The sequence below is a fragment of the Cibotium barometz genome, chromosome 6, assembly GCF_041138505.1.
Source record: "Cibotium barometz isolate CiBa-2024 chromosome 6, ASM4113850v1, whole genome shotgun sequence".
NCBI classification, from domain to species: Eukaryota; Viridiplantae; Streptophyta; class Polypodiopsida; order Cyatheales; family Cibotiaceae; genus Cibotium; species Cibotium barometz.
This window is the reverse complement of record NC_141051.1, coordinates 57,935,927-57,955,739: the sequence shown is the minus strand read 5'-3', so window position 1 is coordinate 57,955,739 and position 19,813 is coordinate 57,935,927. Positions and strand designations below refer to the sequence as shown.

At 43.3% G+C, this 19,813-nt stretch overlaps 1 protein-coding gene across 5 annotated transcripts in view; it reads left to right on the top strand.

The window, feature by feature from the left end:
• Positions 1-9,118: 9,118 nt before the first annotated feature.
• Positions 9,119-19,813, top strand: part of LOC147637898 (cell division protein FtsZ homolog 2-2, chloroplastic-like) — a 50,958-nt gene continuing 40,263 nt past the window's right edge. For all 5 annotated transcript variants that reach the window (XR_015266112.1, XR_015266111.1, XR_015266110.1 and 2 more), the window contains exons 1-3: positions 9,119-10,101; positions 10,552-10,851; positions 10,940-11,030. Coding sequence is in view for 2 of the 5 variants with exons in the window: in XM_086799736.1 (XP_086655862.1) it covers positions 9,472-10,101; positions 10,552-10,851; positions 10,940-11,030 (1,021 nt within the window). In the remaining 3 variants the exon portion in view is untranslated. The remainder of the gene's footprint in view (positions 10,102-10,551; positions 10,852-10,939; positions 11,031-19,813) is intronic.

Here is a 19,813-nt window from a genome sequence, read left to right as displayed (position 1 = left end):
CTATGGTATGCCATTGACCATATGTACATTCCTTGGTTGACCAAGGAATTGTGGATGTACCAAATTCGTCTCATAAACGTCTACAGTACTAATACAAGTTGAGTCCATCATGAACACTAAGAAAATGGAACTTCCAATAAAGCATATTAATGGAGAGTACTTTCATGACCTTATTACTAGTTCTTGAGGAGGCTTATTTGATCCCTTTGTAATGCCAACTCAGTATTTTTATGACCTTGTTACTAGTTCTTAAGGAGGCCACTTGAGCCCTTTGTAATACCAACTCGGTACTTTCATGACCTGGTTACTAGGTATTGAGGAGGCTTATCTGAGCCCCTTGTAATGCTAATTGACTTTATAGAACTCTCCTTGGTGTTTGGCTTACAATTGTTCTTTTTGCACATTAAAAATTCCATGGATTTTGTGTAGATGTAGTTATACCATCATTGGGCATGTAGCATTTTTGTGAGTTTCTTTATGGGTTGCTTGACAAGAAAAGGCTACCTAGCATGCCTAATATTTGTAAGGCATGGAAAATGCTAAGTCCACCCTCTTTTTTCATGTATACATCACCTATTTTCAATGAGGATAAGCCTCCCAATCAATGATTGGACCCGTATAGCTTTGCTACCTACACCTTATTCTTGACATCAACCTAGTTGATGCTAAAACTAATCTCATAAGCCATCCTTCGCATTGCCTAGATCCATAGGGTCAATCTGTGGCATGTATCCTACCTCCAACATTGCTACATACTCAGCTTAATTTGGACCTTACTGTTTCCTTGAGTGCCTCCCACCATAAACTCTTATGCCCTACTCTTGACACATCAACCCAGGCCATGCTAGGCTTCTTCCATTCACTCGAGCCTTTTCTAAGCTCTCATATTTTGCTGGCATGCCAGGCTTCTTCCCAAATGTTCATGTCGGCATATATCTTTGACATAAGAACCTACCAGAAGCATATTCAGGGTCCATCTTGACAAGTGGATCTCTAGCAAGCTCTCCAGATCTACATTATCATATATTTTGCATGAAGTAAGCAAAGATATCCATTAAGTGATATTAGCTTGGATTGGCATTGATTGTAGTAACACTTTTGCCTCTATTAAGCTTTGAATATGTCTTTACGAGTTGACATTAGAAACATTTATACTTTTGGGAAGAGGGATTGAATATGAGTACAAATAAGGTGTATGTTATTGGGCTCTCTTTGAAATGGATCATATGGCAAAGGAAGACTCATATGCATGCATGCATGCATGCATGTGTGTGTGTGTGTGTGTGTGTGTGTGTGTGTGTGTGTGTGTGTGTGATGCATGATGCACATGTATATTATTGCAAAGCATCCATTTCCACATCTATGTACGTAATGCCATCCATGCCCACAATGCCATCTGTTAACACTAGAATGGTAGGCTCCAAGCATTACGAATCATTATTCTAACCCATATCTAGATTGGACGTGTTCACTTGCAGATTGATCAAAATACAATTTTTGGAGGCAGGATGGGGTGGAGGGGAACACCTATCAAAGGTTGCATGTATTGTCTTATTTGTTCCATTCTTATTTTTAGCTTCTCTTTGGATATTTTTCTTGTAATACACTTATGGCCTTTTATGTCACTTACAACTATGAAGCGTTATTCCTTGAATTGTGGCCCATCCAAGAAAGCAATAAGTGAAGAATGCACCTCTAGAAACAAGAGTGCAGGGACACTTAAGTCACAAGATGATCCTACTTTAACAAATGTGAACACTACATGTGAAGTTGGGGGTGAAGAGGAGACCCATGCTTACCATGAGGCAAATGAGCAAGTTCAACCAGATGTGCAAGGACCTAATGTTAAAGATATAGGTGTGCAAGGTGAGTCAGGTGGTGATAGAGAGAAGGAAAGAGGAAATATTCATCTCCAAATCCTAGGGAGTGAAATCCAACATGGCCTTTTGGATGTGTTAAAGGAATTTCACATTAACCGCGACAGAGCCACCCCTTATTCCATTATGCAAGCTTGTTCCCAACAAGGCAATCCAGACGGCCTTGAGTTAAGTTGCCAAAACCTCTAATGTTTTTTTTGACCTGAATGGTTATCTGTCGTCTAGAAGTGCACCTTTCTTGGTCTCTATACACAGGCCAGATGAGGAATACTTGAATGTCATAGATTTGGATTTGCAAGAATGAGGACCCATGTGGAATTTGGTGAATGCATAGTTTGAGGATTAATTGAATGAAGAGTGGTATGACTTGAATGGAAAACATTCATGGTTTAGGATGGCAACAATAGGCTTAAGGCATGGTTATCACATATTGAAGAACGTATATTTTGTAGAGTAACTTCTAGAGGTTGTATGGTTAGCATTGGTTTGTTACGTGGATATGCTTTTGTGTAGCCTATTAGCTTTACCCATCCCGACACATAAGAGCCAAATATGTATTCATTGAGGTGGAAAGACATAGAGAAGGGAGTTACTATTTGCATTACGTAAGGTATAGTCTTCATAGATCTATTTAGCATCATAACGGTCTTATCTTATGTTAATTTCGTGGATCATAGGGTTACTTGTACTCACTTGGCCCCAACTCTTGCTCACGAGATCTTTTTATTTCAAAAGTTTGGGGCAGCACATAAGACAACTTTACTTGCAAACTTGAGTGATGATGAGAAGAAATGGGTGGAGGTGGAGATGGCTCTAGAGAGGAGAAATGGAAACCCTCAGTACACCACTCCCATGAGTGTGCTGGCTTAGCTTGTTTGGAAAGTAAATTGAAAGAAAAGTTAATGTATTGGATTTTTATAATACACGAGCACAATAATGTCATTAGGTGCTTGCTTGCAGGATGACTTCACTACCGTACAAAATGTAACTACTGCTTTGGATAGAGTACAAAAAGGCCATGAAAAGCATCAAGTCATAATTTCGTGATCTGGCATATAATATGGTTCCCATTGCAAACCCAAAAAATGGAGGTGAATTCTTTTAATTATTGTATAATATTGACTGGACTTCAAAGGGAGGAGGTCTTGCCTTTCTATCAAAGGACAAATTGCAGATTTTATGTTCTTCCCACATGGCTCTAGAGAGGTACATGGTCGTCTTTCTGACCACATTATGTTTATTAAGATTATGTTTTGACTTAATTCTCCATAAAATTAGAAGAAAGAAATCCTACATGCAACGATAACAAGAAACCTTAAGATTCCCAATGCAGTGGCTAAGTATAAAGATACAAAGAGGTTACGGTTGTATATAAAGAAGGAGAACTATTGGGACCACTTACTGTGGGCAAGAGAGTCATAGAGGATCTGTTTGAGTAAGGGTTGATTTCGCCCTCTTACTGTGGGCAAGAGAGTCATAGAGGATTTGTTTAAGTAAGGGTTGATTCCGCCCATGAGATTTAAGAGTTGGTTAAAAGACCAAAGGAGGCTACACCTTGATGATACCTTTTCGAAACTTTGGGATGACATGAAGAGTCTTCTTGATGTCAACAAGAAACTGAAGATGGAGGAATCTTCACGTTGCCTTGTGTACATGTTATATAGATAGACCTTGATCCTCCACTCACACTAGCTCTTCCCAAGAAAAACAGCACATAAATTACAAAAACCTTTCAAAGAAACTCTAGGACCCTATGCTGGAGAAAGAAATGCCCAAGAGATTGTGAGGAAGTTATAAGATGAACTAGAGCTAGTATTATTCAAGAGTGAGAAAATCATAGAGCCATTAAGGGACTTCGAGCATGTCAAAGGCCTTAACCAAACATGTGACCATTCTTAAGTGGCCACAACAAAAAGAGCTAGTTCGCGAGCTTCTGGCTCTGGAACCAATCTAAATAGATCCCACATTGCTAGATACAGTGACAAATGACTTAGTGGGATGTGGAAGTTGGCCTTCCATGGGTCATCATAGTCATCAAAGTATTTTCTCAAAGGTGATTGGTGATTGGTGATGACTTCATTTCATTCCCATCATAGACATTGTCTCTTAGGAAAAGACCAGTGTCCCTTATACATTAGCAAGAGGGCCCACCTCAGAGTGAGTACAACCAAATAAGTGTGAATATATCCCACGAGATATAGCAAGACTCACATTGATGTATGAGTCTTGTAAGAAAATTGTCAACTTATCTGACTCAATGGACTGATTCAATGGACTAAGAACCTAAGAGCCCACACATTGAGCCTAAAGATTAAAAGGACAAGCCATGCTATATTAAGCACCCTCCTTCCATATTCAAGACCAAAGTATAATTAAAAGGGCCCATGAACAAGCTGGGACACTATTTTTAAAGGGATTAAATGAATGTGTGTTACCTATCACGAGTAAAGGAATGACAATCTCTACAATCCTCTTGGATGATGGTGATGCCGGTGTCAGCATAATCACCAATGATTGTTTAGGCCTGGGGAAGTCCACCATTTGTAGATATAAGCCTCATGGTTAAGCTTGCTGATGGGAACACAAATAAACCTTTGGGCATATCCTTTAGAATGCAAATATTAAGACCTTTGGGTTAAGCTTCCACCACCAGACATTTGTGGTGATAGATTTTCAGAGAAGAGGGTCATACACCATGATCCTTAGAAGACCTTCTATGAGAGAAGTAAGGCTGGTTCATGATTGGTTCAATTGAGACAATGTGACCTAAATATTCAATTTCCTTTTAAAAGAAAGAGCTTTTCTCTGGATAAGCAGGAAATTGGTTTTCTTTCTGAAGTTTGAGGGAAAATACTAAATTTGTTTATGATCTTCTTCCTTTTGACTAAAAAAAAGAATGTCATTAAAGCAAACAATAACAAAATCTTTGTGATTTAAGAAATTTTGGTTCATCATTCTACTAAATGTGGTAAATGCGTTAGTAAGACCAAAAGGCATAACAAGATATTTAAGTGGGCGAAATGTAGTAGGTAGTCCTGAGTGAGGGTAAGTCATCAGCAAAAGCATCTTTGAATTGATCTAGAAAAACTTATTAACTATGTGATAATTTATGCTAAGTTGCTTCAATTTTGTTCACATAAACCATGCTTGAGTGTGTGATAGTAATGGTGGATAGAGTTCATGTATAACATCACTGTGAAGAGTTAAAATTTCATTATGATGTGTGATGCACATTGTATATGTGTCATCGTCAATTTGATGACTAAATTGATGAAAAAAAGGCATGCCTAAGATGATATCATTAGTGTGCAGAGGTGTGATTAAGAAATTTATTTCATCTTTATAAGGGCCAATGATAATTTTTAATTGTCTAATTTTCTTAGTGTATTCTAACATGTACCTTAGAATGTAGATTTAACCTTATAAAGTGATGGTAATTTCTCAACTACCTGCTCAGAAAAAAAATCTTGTGTACGACCATCATCATGCAACACAGTTTTATCATGGCCATTAATTTACCCTTCATTTTAAGTAATGAATAAATTGAAATAACGGTTACCTAAGCACATCATTTTGATCGGGATTACCGTCATCACATACCATACCTTTGAACCAACCTAGAGCATAGTCACCATATTTGTTAGGCATCTCCTTGATGTTGTGAAGCTAAGCAACTAGTTGTTTAGAGGTCTTCCAACATTGAGTAGCTAAGTGACCTAGTTGGTTACACTTGTAGCATGTAGGATGAGGTTTTTTAGTAATATTAGTGTGGTTACTAATAGGCTTGGGTTGAGTGCTAAATTACTTTGATAATTAATAGCCTATTAGTGTCGTGACTAATAGGCTTGGGTTAAGTTACATTTATTCGATCATTAACAGCCTTTACATTTTGATTAGAATTTGTGTGTGCATTACTAGGTGCTACCTAAGGCTTCCTATTTGCATTAAAACGAATAAAAGAACATGATCTAATATGAGCACCATAATGATGAGAAAAAGATTGTCGATTGTTGGTGAAGCCCAAGGTTCACCGATTTTTAAAATGTGTGTGTGTGTGTGTGTGTGTGTGTGAGAGAGAGAGAGAGAGAGAGAGAGAGAGAGAGAGAGAGAGAGAGAGAGAGAGAGAGAGAGAGAATATGTGTGTGTGCGTGCGTGTGTGTGTGTGTGTGTGTGTGTGAGAGAGAGAGAGAGAGAGAGAGAGAGAGAGAGAGAGAGAGAGAGAGAGAGAGAATGTGTGTGTGTGTGTGTGTGTGTGTGTGTGTGTGTGGGTGGATTTAGTTTGTGGATATGTATGTTTGGAGAGAGAGAGAGAGAGAGAGTGTGTGTGTGTGTGTGTAGAGTGTGTGGATGTGGGTGGATTTAGTTTGTGGATATGTATGTTTGGAGAGAGAGAGAGAGAGAGAGAGAGAGAGAGAGAGAGAATGTGTGTGGATTAAGGGGGTGTGTGTTAGTGTTAGATAAGGGGGTATGTACGGGTGTGGGTGGGTTTAGGGGGGTGTGTGTAGAGAGAGAGAGAGAGAGAGAGAGAGAGAGAGAGAGAGAGAGAGAGAGAGAGAGAGAAAATATGTGTGTGTGTGGTTAAGGGGGTGTGTGTAGGTGTGAGTGGGTTTATTTTCTCTCTTTTTTTAAATGTGTGTGTGTGGTGAGAGAGAGAGAGAGAGAGAGAGAGAGAGAGAGAGAGAGAGAGAGAATGTGTGTGTGTGTGTGTAGAGAGAGAGAGAGAGAGAAGGGGTTTGTGTGTGTGTTGAGAGAGAGGGAGGGACTCTCTGTGTGTGTGTGTGTGTGTGTGTGTGAGAGAGAGAGAGAGAGAGAGAGAGAGAGAGAGAAGGAAAGTTATATTAAAGGTCTTCAAAAGACCGAGTGGGTCTATAAGACCAAAAGTGATCCAATAGTGTCCATGTAATCTCATCATGGTACAAAAGAAAAACAAAGACTAGAGCTATGAGCTGAGAATGTCAAATCCGAGCCATATAGTACAAAGTGGGACCATCACCATATACAAACTATAGAGTTAACCCCCCCGCCGGTATGGGGAGGATGTACTTCTTTAAAGGGTAGGGTATATATATTAATTACTACATATCTTTATTAATAGGGTATATATATTAAGTACAACATATCTTTATTAATAGGGTATATATATTAAGTACAACATATCTTTATTAATAGGGTGTAGATTTCTTTATGAGTAGAACATAAAGTATAGGATAGATGATTATAGTCGTTAAGAGAATATCGTAGGTTTTGAAGGAGTTTGCCATTAATGTTAAGGATAAAGGGATATATAGGCTATAAGACTTTCTTGTTATGTAGTACTTTAATATAACAATAGTTTTTCAAAGTTAAATAGATATTATAAATAATTTAGAATAATAGTTGTTAATATAAAATATGCTTTTAATATATTATACAACTCATGAATTGCATACACTACAATTCAGATTATATTATAAAATGTGAAATACATTATACATATTGAAGTATATGTAAATATTATATTTATGTAGCTATATAAATTATAATATATTACATAAATGAAAAATAAAGAAGATTATGCACAAATTTTATAGAATCATTCAATTTATGAGAATTATGGAAATGATTCATTTAGATAAATGGATTAGTGTTTATACTAAACACTATTGTGGACAAAATAGGTAATATTTCCTGAAAATGAGAAACATTTGGCATCTTTCAAGGATTCCATAAAAAAAAGTTCAGTTTTTAACCTCTTAGTGGTCTACGCATACTTACAACACTACCAAAAAATGATAATATTTTGGGCACTTTACATGTTTCTTTTTACAAAAATTGACATGAAAAAAAAGACTTCGTTTTGCTTACTTTTTGAGATTATAATAATTAAAAATCTAACAATAAGTTTTCAAAAAACATGCCAAAATAAAGACTGATACAACTGTAAAAGAAGCCATTTTCTAAACATATATAATGATTATATATACATATATAAGTATATATTATGATTAATAAAATATAAAAAAATTTCAAAATTCCAAGCAAGTTTTTTATGTGTTTAAGGGCAAAAGCAAGATGTGCTTGGGGGCCCAATGAGATGATGAGATAACACAAACCTCCAAGTGTTCCAATTACATAGTTTACTTCACGTGTGAGGAGATGATGTGTAAAGGAACATAAAGGAATGAACTTTTAGATTCCACGCAATTGGGAGTAGAAGGAATTCATGCCAATGTTACTTGAAAGCAATTTTTTTTTTCATATTCATGGCTTAGGTTTAAGAGATGGATATTCTCTTTCGAGATGGTGGTTTGAAATTATATAAGATGGTGAAAGTAAAAGTGTGTTTCTTTATATCAAGTTTGATGGAGCTTGCCTCCTATTCTCTATCAAAAGTGCACACTTTTGGATTCAAGGCCAAATTTAAAGAACCCGTGATCAAACACATTGAATCTCTAAATTTAAAGAACTTGTGATCAAACACATGAATCTTTAATTCATTTCTTGCATTTTGTATCCAACATTGTGAGGTGCACACTCTCTTTAGAAGAAGGCAATTTTTGCGAGGGAAATTAAGCTAAGCATATAAATAACCATAACCAACTTTCCCATTGTCAAGTTTGCTAGGCTTGGAACAGTGTGCTAACAAACTTGGCCCTTTGAAATCATGATTGTGCCAACATTCAACATCGGCATTTTAGCTTTTTCATTGAGAACTTAGCAAACACCAACGTATGATACGTAAGCAAATGGATGTGAGGAAAATTCTGCATTTGATGAAAAAAAATGTCTAATTGACTTAGTTAACCTAGTTATGTCAAAAGACTCTTACATGGAAACATGGGAATACCATAACGTAGCTTCCCATTTTTTAGGGAGAAAAAGTTGACCCAAGTCCCTTTTTGTCCTGTAATATGCCATGTTAAATCTACAGAAAACTTGACATCTCAGCTTAGTCTATTGTGGGGACTCGAGCTTTGATTCTGCTAGTTGGACAAAATTTGATAACTCGGCTGGTTGTGGAGTAACTAAGGCCGGGGTCACAACAAGACGTCATACATCCCTCGTCTCCCCTGCAAGAATCTCTCAACCCAGTCACACACAACGGCGGGCATGTTATGATAAAGTTGAGATGGACTTCAAGTGGGTCTTTAGGTCGAGTCCCATGATTGCAAGTGTGAATTGTTTTTTTTGTGAGATGGCCAGCACCTTTGTGATCTCTTTAGGCCTAAAGCTAATTCCTCCTATGACATGGATTCGAAGGACATGCCTTTTTTTTGGGGGGGGGTTTTTTTATTGGTTTACCACTGCAAGTGGCTTACACGTGTTTTAAGTCTACTTGGGACCTCAGTACTTCGTTCTCCCGATGAGCTCTCCGCCATAGCCACAGCTCGCCAGCTCCCTCTTACTGTTTCGAAACCCTAACACTTCTCAGAGGAACGCCATCGTCTTCTCCAAAACTATCTGCCATTCGCAACTGGGGGCAGAGGAAGGATCTTGGATTTATTAACGCAGGCTTTTCTCAATCCCGGTGAACATTTCTGCTGCAGACTTCTGTCTGCACATCCTACACCTGCATGGCTATGCTCGACTGAATCGTTTTCTGGACACTCTCCCCATGGCTCATATTTCTGAAACCTCCATCATCGGACGAGGGTTACCTGCACACTGGACATCCTCCACTGAAACCCTACACCAAGCTACAGGCTTTTCAACACAAGACCATAGGGTCCCCCACCTGTTTATAGAGACATCCCACAGTGAATGCCGAATGTCATCCCGCATTCATTCAAGTGCATTACCAAAACGGAAATTGTCAGGCATTTCCTTGTTTTCCCGGCCATCCGATGGGTACAGTCGTCATTGGCAGGACGAAGTTGGCACTCAACATAGGGCAGGGGGCGGCACTTATGCGAGCAGAAAGATATCCTCTCATAATGACTGGTTGGCAACAGATGCCTACAATGAGGCCAAGATCAAGGTTATAGGAGTTGGAGGCGGGGGTTCCAATGCAGTGAACAGAATGCTTGAGAGTGACATGCAGGGTGTGGAGTTTTGGATTGTCAACACGGACCTGCAAGCATTGAAGATGTCCACCTTGCCTTTAGATAATCGGCTACAGATAGGAGCACAGCTGACCCGGGGACTTGGTGCAGGGGGCAATCCAGAGATAGGTATGAACGCAGCAGAAGAGAGTAGCGCGTTGGTGGAGGAAGCTGTTCGCGGTGCGGATATGGTCTTTGTCACAGTATGAACATCCTCTTTTTAGCTATTTATGTGTAGAAATCTGCATCCTAGCCATGCTTGTGGTTTTGATGTCACTTGCATAGATTTTTCTCATATATGTAACCCTGCCTGGCATTCTTATTGATGTGCATGTTTTATGATGCTTGTGCTTCTGTCAACCATTGCAAATGGTTATTTACATGTGCATCTGTGGCAATTGGATTTTTGTGATAGTTCTATGAAATTTCTGTTGTGTGTTGGCTTGTGATGCAATGAGAGAGTTGCACGAGAATGTCTTGTTGATTGCAAGCCTAAGCTGATCGATTCATTTATGGATTCAATAGACATAAGCAGTTAAATGGGACTTTGGGTATAAGCTACTGGATGTGCAGCTTTTTTGATGTGGAAGAAATGGCGCTCTCTTTAAAGATGGAGAGTCCTTGGATCTGATTCTACAGAGGTTTTTTGGCAGGCGGGCATGGGTGGTGGAACTGGGAGTGGAGCTGCTCCTGTCATTGCTGGAGTGGCCAAGTCCCTCGGCATTTTGACCGTTGGAATTGTGACTACCCCTTTCTCTTTTGAAGGGAGGAAGAGAGCCCTTCAGGCACAAGAAGGCATTTCTGCTTTGAGATACTGTGTTGACACACTGATTACCATTCCAAATGACAAGCTGCTAACAGCAGTTTCACAGTCTACACCTGTCACAGAGGCCTTTCAGTTGGCAGATGATATCCTGAGACAAGGTGTCAAAGGCATATCAGACATCATCACGGTCTGCTTTTACTGCTAACGAAAGACATATTAAGGTTTGGAGCCAGGCATGACAAAGGCTTATAGTGGTCAGTACACTTTTTATGCAGGTCCCTGGCCTTGTTAATGTTGATTTTGCTGATGTCCGAGCTATCATGGCAGATGCTGGCTCATCTTTGATGGGAATTGGCACTGGGAGTGGTTAGTATCGCGTGCTTTCTCATTGCACAGTAAGATTGTAGGCTTGAAGACTTGAAGACTCTATGAGAGAATTTAAAAGATTGTGGCAATTCCATGTGGTTCTTTCTTATGATATTTTGCATACAGATTTACACATTTGACGCCTGTTTTTGCTCAACCATGTCATTAAAACTCCTTGTGATCAGCAGAAAACTACAGATGCTGGCTTTCTGCTTTACATGATTAGCTGTGTTGCCTTCAGAGCAAGCAAGGAATGTACGATTGGGTGTCCCCAACAAGAGCTGACATAGCAATAATCTCACATGCATCATTCGGAGACAAGGATGCATGTGACAGGTCTCACATCGCGACATTACAATTTTCAAGCCTGTTTTAACTTCTTGTATTTATCCTGCCAATCTCCAGAAAACTTAAAAGATAGCATTTCCAACTTATAGCTGTATTGCCTACAGGGGGCAAGGAATGGAGGATAGGAATCGGTGTCCCAAATAAGAGTTGACTTAGGAATATGCACACATGCATCATCCTGAGACAAGGATGCATGTGCCATGTCCACTGGGGAGACCACCAGCAGGGTAAGGGTCAGGATTAAGCACAGAGTGCTGGTGTCACGTGCATCAGAGCACTTGGATGCCACGTGAACATACATCACCGACAAGTGCAAGGGTCTGAGGCCGGACATCAGGCATATTCATTGTCCAAGGACGAGTTGCCAGTTTATTGCCTAGGGTAAGTGTCATGTGCATGGTCAATGCCATGGACAATCTTCAGACGCTGATCCAGAATAGGCAGCCAGATAAAGACTTTGAAGAACCAGAAGTGGAGCAAGGAGTGCTGTTTGGTGGTATTGGAGCATGGCAAGGAAAGATGCGCTGTCGGCTGAAGCTGAACCAGGGAAAAGGGACAGTCGGCTGCTTACAGAAGGTGGGCGGCTGGCCAACCAGAGGGCAGCGTTGAAATTTATGGATTAAAGGGGGCAAGACTGCTAGCCGACCAGCAGTCGGCCAGTTCCCCCAAGCATGCCAAAGGCCTATAAATAGCCCAAGATGCTCATAGTTCTAGCATTCAATCCTCTAGGGATTGGGTCTTAGGGGTCCAAGTAGGGACCAGATCTAGGGTGTTTACCACCTTTTTATGAAGGCAGCCTAGGGCTGTAGCAAAGTACCCTTTTTGTACTATATGAAATATACTGAATTTTCCAGCACATCTCTCTCTCTCTCTACTCTCTCTCTATATCTGCGTTATGCATCAGCATGTTGCCAGGAGTGTTTAGGGCTGAAAGAAGACTCCCAGAGCTTCCGCGTGTTACATTGGTATCAGAGCATCAGGCTCAGCAAAGCTAAACACTGATTCAGCCCCTTATGATGGTGCACAGGTCCAAGGTACAGGAAAGTACACGGATACGAAGCCCAAGGCAAGGAACACAGGAGGTTTGTTGGTGGTGTTCCACAAAGCCAAAGGGGATGGCAGTCTTGTGAGCCAGATAGGTTCTCGGGCAACGGTTCCAAGGGAGGTTTATCCTCCAAGGGTGATGTGAGAGTGCTAGACTCATTTCTCAGGAATGAAGACCAAGACAGTGTTCAGAGTCAGGGCAGGAATGGATTGTGGACTAGATGGAACAGATGCATAGATCTTATTCAGAGACAGAGTGGTTTTGGAGACCAGGCCGGGATTTCAGAGAAAAGGGTTTGCCAGGGATAGATGGATGACAGAGGAACTTCGGGAAAAGGATTGGGATGATGACAGTCATCCAAGAGCAGGTTAGATTCCCGTCATCAAGTTTAGCAGAGGGGGATGTCATGTGCATGGTCAATGCCATGGACAATCTTTAGACGCTGATCCAGAATAGGCAACCAGATAAAGACTTTGAAGAACCAGGAGTGGAGCAAGGAGTGCTGTGTGGTGGTATTGGAGCATGGCAAGGAAAGATGCGTTGCTGGCTGAAGCTGAACCAGGGAAAAGGGACAGTCGGCTGCGTACAGAAGGTGGGCGGCTGGCCAACCAGAGGGCAGCATTGAAATTTATGGATTAAAGGGGGCAAGACTGCTGGCCGACCAGCAGTCGGCCAGTTCCCCCAAGCATGCCAAAGGCCTATAAATAGCCCAAGATGCTCATAGTTCTAGCATTCAATCCTCTAGGGATTGGGTCTTAGGGGTCCAAGTAGGGACCAGATCTAGGGTGTTTACCACCTTTTTATGAAGGCAGCCTAGGGCTGTAGCAAAGTACCCTTTTTGTACTATATGAAATATACTCAATTTTCCAGCACATCTCTTCCTCTCTACTCTCTCTATATCTGTGTTATGCATCAACATGTTGCCAAGAGTGTTTAGGGCTGAAAGAAGACTCCCAGAGCTTCCGCGTGTTGCATTGGTATCAGAGCATCAGGCTCAGCAAAGCTAAACACTTCAGTCCCATATGATGGTGTACAGGTCCAAGGTACAGCAAAGTACACGGATACGAAGCCCAAGGCAAGGAACACAGAATCGGGAAGAGCTCCCAGGAGGTTTGCTAGTGGTGTTCCACAAAGCCAAAGGGGATGGTAGTCTTGTGAGCCAGATAGGTTCTCGGGCAGCAACGGTTCCAAGGGAGGTTTATCCTCCAAGGGTGATGTGAGAGTGCCAGACTCATTTCTCAGGAATGAAGACTAAGACAGTGTTCAGAGTCAGGGCAGGAATGGATTGTGGACTAGATGGAACAGATGCATAGATCTTATTCAGAGACAGAGTGGTTTTGGAGACCGGGCCGGGATTTCAGAGAAACGGGTTTGCCAGGGATGGATGGATGACAGAGGAACTTCGGGAAAAGGATTGGGATGATGATAGTCATCCAAGTGCAGGTTGGATTCCCGTCATCAAGTTTAGCAGAGGGGGATGTCATGTGCATGGTCAATGCCATGGACAATCTTCAGACGCTGATCCAGAATAGGCAGCCAGATAAAGACTTTGAAGAACCAGAAGTGGAGCAAGGAGTGCTGTTTGGTGGTATTGGAGCATGGCAAGGAAAGAAGCTGAACCAGGGAAAAGGGACAGTCGGCTGCATACAGAAGGTGGGCGGCTGGCCAACGAGAGGGCAGCGTTGAAATTTATGGATTAAAGGGGGCAAGACTGCTGGCCGACTAGCAGTCGGCCAGTTCCCCCAAGCATGCCAAAGGCCTATAAATAGCCCAAGATGCTCATAGTTCTAGCATTCAATCCTCTAGGGATTGGATCTTACGGGTCCAAGTAGGGACCAGATCTAGGGTGTTTACCACCTTTTTATGAAGGCAGCCTAGGGCTGTAGCAAAGTACCCTTTTTGTACTATATGAAATATACTGAATTTTCCAGCACATCTCTCTCTCTCTCTACTCTCTCTCTATTTCTGCGTTATGCATCAGCATGTTGCCAGGAGTGTTTAGGGCTGAAAGAAGACTCCCAGAGCTTCCGCGTGTTCCAGTAAGTTACTGTCGTGCACGTCCCAGACAAGTCAGTGTGATGCCCGTCAGGCACACACTTGTAACCCTCATGTATGGCATAAAGTGGACTAGTTGTCCCGGGCACTTATTAGGTCACTGGCTGGGTGCCCGTCACGGTCAGTCTGATTAGATGTGTCACCCTGGTGTGTGGAAGCCTTAGAAAAGGTACCGAGGAAATAGGTTTGGAAAGGGTGCCCAAATCAGAGGACAAGGACCAAATCTCAGGGGTGCATGGAGAAAAGCATGTTTCTTGTCCACGACCACTCCCAAGAGCTGGTCGATCTGTTTTCTTCCAGTCGATCACCAGCCAGGACCCCATACAGTACATGCGCATCACTTCTATAGCCATATCTCATTATGGCTTGTCTACTCCAGGCTGAGCACACTGTTGGATGCAGATTTCAGCCATTAACACAAGCAGCCAGAGGTCCAGAACAGTCCCAGAATCAGCCAGGAGCCCATAAAGTACATGCGCATCACTCCTACGGCCATATCTCATCATTGCTTGTCTACTCTAGGCTGAGCACACTGTTGGATCCAGATTTCAGCCATATCTCATCATCGCTGCAGATTTCAGCCATTAACACAAGCAGCCAGAGGTCCAGAACAGTCCCAAAATCAGCATGTAGCAAAAATGCAGGCCCTCTCTCTGTGTGAGTGCCAAATGCACAGCAGGTTGCTGTTAACAGCAAGTGTTCTCCTTGGAGACCAACATTCAGCCTGCACCCATCACACCTGTACATCATTTATGGTCAGTATCTTGAAGATATTCAGCCTCTACAGTCAGTCTTTTACATTCATACAGCAAAAAAAAAAAGAAAAACACCAAATGGTGGGGGTCCTTCTGAGGGTCATCCGAACCCAATCTTGTGTACTTGATCTAGATTTTTCATCTTGTATAATCTGAGAGTTGGAGATCTTAGCTTTCAGTGGGGGTCTTTCTGAGGGTCATTTGGACCCAATCTTGTATACTTGATCTAGATTTTTCATCTTGTATAATCTCAGAGTCGGAGATCTGAGGTTTCAGTGTTCAGTTTTAGTTTACTGTTGCTTTTTCTTATTTCATCCATGATGAGATTTCATGGACACTATGTACACATCATTTTGGTCTTATAGATCCTTTGGGTCTTTTGAAGACATTAATATAACTCTCTTTCTTTCTTTCTCTCTCTACATTCTCTTTCTTAATTCATTTTTGTGAGATGTTCTTTGGTAATCAAGTAAAAAAGCTTCTATTACCAAGTAAAAAAGCTTCTGCATGTGACATTGGTATCAAAGCTTTGAGCTTGATCACCTGTGCAGAGCATTCATTTTTTTCTTGTGTGGATGGTTTACTTCTGCTCTAGGGAAACCTGTAAGTAGTGATCCCATGCACATAGTGGATGGTTTACTTGCAATCTTGAAAAACCCTAATCGCTTCCATGATGGACTGTTAGAAGTCATCTCCTGTCTATTTGTATACACCAGGGCCTCTGTTGTGGGTGTGCCCGCCCGTATATCATTTTTCCACACTCCCCGTATTTTTTCCCTATTTTTCCCATTTTTTCCTAGTGGCTGGAGGGCTGCCAGGTGATGCCAGGACCACTCTGAGGCTGGCCGACTGCATCTGTAGCAGTCGTGGGCTATCTGAGTGCTGGCCGACTTGTTCTGTGCAGACGTGGGGCACCAGATGCTGGCCGACTGCTGTTTTTCAGCAGTCGTGGACATTTTGTCAGTCGTGGGCCTCTTCCAGAGCTGGCCGACTGCCCTCATGGGCTTGTATATATTCCCCCCCATCCTCCTCCACTTTCTCATTCAGTTATCTCCGGGATCTTGTGTATAGAGAAGAGTTTACACACATCTCTCTGTGTTTCTTGTGCTGATTATTTTTTGCAGTCTACTTGCTCTTGTCTACCCAAGTTTGGATATCATTTCCGCTGCATATTCTGACATGGTATCAGAGCCCTAGGCTCTAGCAGATCTTGGGCGTTTTTCTGAGCAAGAGGGGGAGCAACAGGTTGCTGATCGGTGGACTGTTTCGGGCTGAACGGGAAGTGAAGGTGCAAGAGGAAGGCGGGCAGAGGGGCTGAACAGCCACTTGCATATATTCTGATTTTCAGATTTTTCCCACCCACCCACCCTTTCAGGTTACTCTCCGAGATGGCGGATTTACTCGAGATGGCAGAGAAGCACGTGAAGATTCCGACTCCCCACGTTCCCAGTGGATCGTCAGTTGGACGGGTCCAATTATGGCATCTGGAAGGTCATGATGGAGTCAGTTCTGGAGTCATATGATCTTGCTGATTTTATTATCAAAGGGGTGCCAAGGCCGGAAGCTGAGGAAGGGGAGGTTTTATCCGCGAGGAAGGACCGAGAGGCACAGGCACAAATGTGGGACCGTGTCAACGCTAGGGTCCGGTCATTTATATTCCTCAATTGCACACCACAGGTGATCAACCATGTGAAGCACATGACGCTGGCACGAGGCATATGGGAGCACTTGGCTTCTTTGTACAACAGGGTATCACCCATGAAGCGGATATCCTTGGAAGTGCAGATGCGGGTTATGAACCCTGCAAAGTCTTCGACGATGCGGGAACACATTAACAAGCTGCAGGCCCTTCAGCAGGAAGTCCTTCAAGCTGGGAAAGAGATATCGTCCGAAGATATGGCCATCACGTTACTTTCCCACTTGCCTGGTCAATATTCCGCTTTCTATTCCTCGTTGATCACGAGTGGCAGGCTCAGCACCATTACTTGGGAGGAGCTTGTGCCAATGGTCTTGGACCAGGAGGAACGTTTCACGAACCCTCCTCACGGCGGAGGTTCGGAGGCCTTAACTGGCCAACGGTCGAAAGGCCGTAATACCAACAAGGGCAAAGGGAAGGCTTCATCAGATAAGTCTTCCGAGAAGAAGCCTGATCCAGAACGAGAGAAGCTGAAGGCCGAAAGATCGTGTAATGATTGTGGCGAGAAAGGCCACTACTGGAGGAAGTGCCCTAAGCGGACAGGGAAGAGTGCTGAATCCTCAGCCTCAGCTGCAAAGACTTCGGCATTTGTGCACTTGGAGATGGTGGACTCCGATGATTCATCGTCTTCGAGCGAGGAGGCAGTTGGCTTCACCGCAAAGGATACTCGGGAATGGATTCTCGACAGTGGTGCTTCCAGGCACATGACTCCATCCCGTGACTTCTTCCTGGATGTGAAGCGGCAGTCAGGTCGTATCTTTATTGGTGATAACTCCACTATTCCGATTCATAGTGAGGGCCGGATGGAGATCATTCCCGACGGCAAGGGGGGCAAGCATGCTTCCCGTGTTCTTTATGTCCCTGCTCTGGGCTTTCATCTTTTGTCAGTGCATGAGGTATGCAAGACTGGCTTTCGGGTGGAATTTGAGGAGCATTCAGTTGCTCTAAGGGACCGTGAGACAGGCAAAGTTGTTTGGGAAGGCGGTGTGGAGAACGGTATCTACAAACTCTCTGCACTCTCCTCACTGACAGGCTCTCAGGTCGGAGATTTGTGGCACTTTCGTTTTGGCCACTTGAATGTGGATGCTTTGCGGCGCGCCTTCCGGGACCAGATGGTGGTTGGCTTGCCAGATGTTGGTAGTAGGCAAGGACGCTGCAGTTCTTGCATACGTGGTAAGCAGCACAGGGAATCCTTTCCGAAGCAGGCTTCCAGGCGGGCTTCGAAACCTTTGGAGTTGATTCACACTGACTTGTGTGGACCACAGCAGATACCATCCTTGGGAGGATCTCTCTACTTCATGCTGCTTGTTGATGATTGTACCAGATTCACGTGGGTCTACTTTCTTTCACAGAAGGACCAGGCTTTTGCTCGGTTCAAGGATTGGCACGTGATGGTGGAGAAAGAGTCTGGATTTCAAGTCAAGACTCTCAGGGCTGAAAAAGGAGGGGAATTCTCCTCGACTGTATTCTTTCGGTTTTGTGCAGATCATGGCATCAAGAGGGAATTGGCCAATACCGGATCGCCTTCGGAGAATGGAGTTGTTGAACGTAAGAACAGGACTGTGGTGGAGATGGCGAGGACCATGCTGGAGCATCGAGATCTTCCTCGTCCACTGTGGGGTGAGGCTGTGGCGACAGCTGTCCATACCATTAACCGCTCTCCGACGACTTCTGTACCCCATATGACTCCATTTGAGGCATATTTTGGCAAGAAACCTGATGTCTCGCACTTCCGTGTCTTTGGGAGTGACGCGTATGTACATATTCCGAAGAAGCAGAGGGGGAAGCTTGACTCCAAGTCCCGCAAGCTGGTATTTGTGGGGTATAACTCTCTTTCCAAGGGATACAGGTTGTATGATCCAGAGAGGAACGAGATTGTTGTCAGCCGGGATGTGGTCTTTGACGAGCATGTTCCAGCATCCACTGTCGAGGAACCGCCACTTCTTGGAGATCCAGAGTCTGATGATGATTCCCAGTCTACCACTCCAGTTGATCCACCTCAGTCATCACAGGAGGTTGAGCCCGCAGCTGGAGTTGAGCCCCCGCGACCACCGGAGGCTCCACGATCTGTTCGAGTACCTAGGTGGTTGATGGACACCCTTCGGGAGTCAGGTGTCACGGAGCTACCCTCCGAATGGACCACAGAGGACGGCCCTCGAAGATCACATCGAGTTCGAGATAAAAGCAACACGGCGGAGCTTCTTCAGGTGAACTATGCTCTTATGTCTCGTATCATGCGGGATAAAGAGCCCACTTCCGTAAAGGAAGCCCTTTCACAGGATACTTGGAGAGAAGCCATGCAGGTGGAACTTGACGCCATCGAGAAGAACAACACTTGGGAGTTGGTACCGAGGCCGTCGAAGCGGTCAGTCATTGGTGTCAAATGGGTCTTTAAGACCAAGTACGCGGCTGATGGGTTGGTGGACAAACACAAAGCCAGGCTCGTGGCTAAGGGTTATGCTCAGCGGCCAGGCATCGACTACGAGGATACCTTTGCACCGACAGCGCGGATGACCACGATTCGGACCGTTCTTGCCCTTGCTTCTTCTCAGAGGTGGCCCGTGTACCAGATGGATGTAAAATCGGCGTTCCTTAATGGTGACCTGCAGGAGGAGGTGTACGTTGAGCAGCCTCCAGGCTTCATTGTTCCAGGATCGGAAGGGATGGTTTACAGGTTACGTAAGGCCTTGTATGGTCTTAAGCAGGCTCCGCGGGCTTGGAATCAGAAGATTGATTCCTTCTTTATTCGAACTGGATTCCAGAGATCGGTTGCAGATCCGAACCTGTATCTCTTTCGGGAACGCGGCTTGGTCACACTCATCATCCTTTATGTGGATGATCTCATTCTCACCGGCGGTCATGTGGAGCACATTGGAGTGACGAA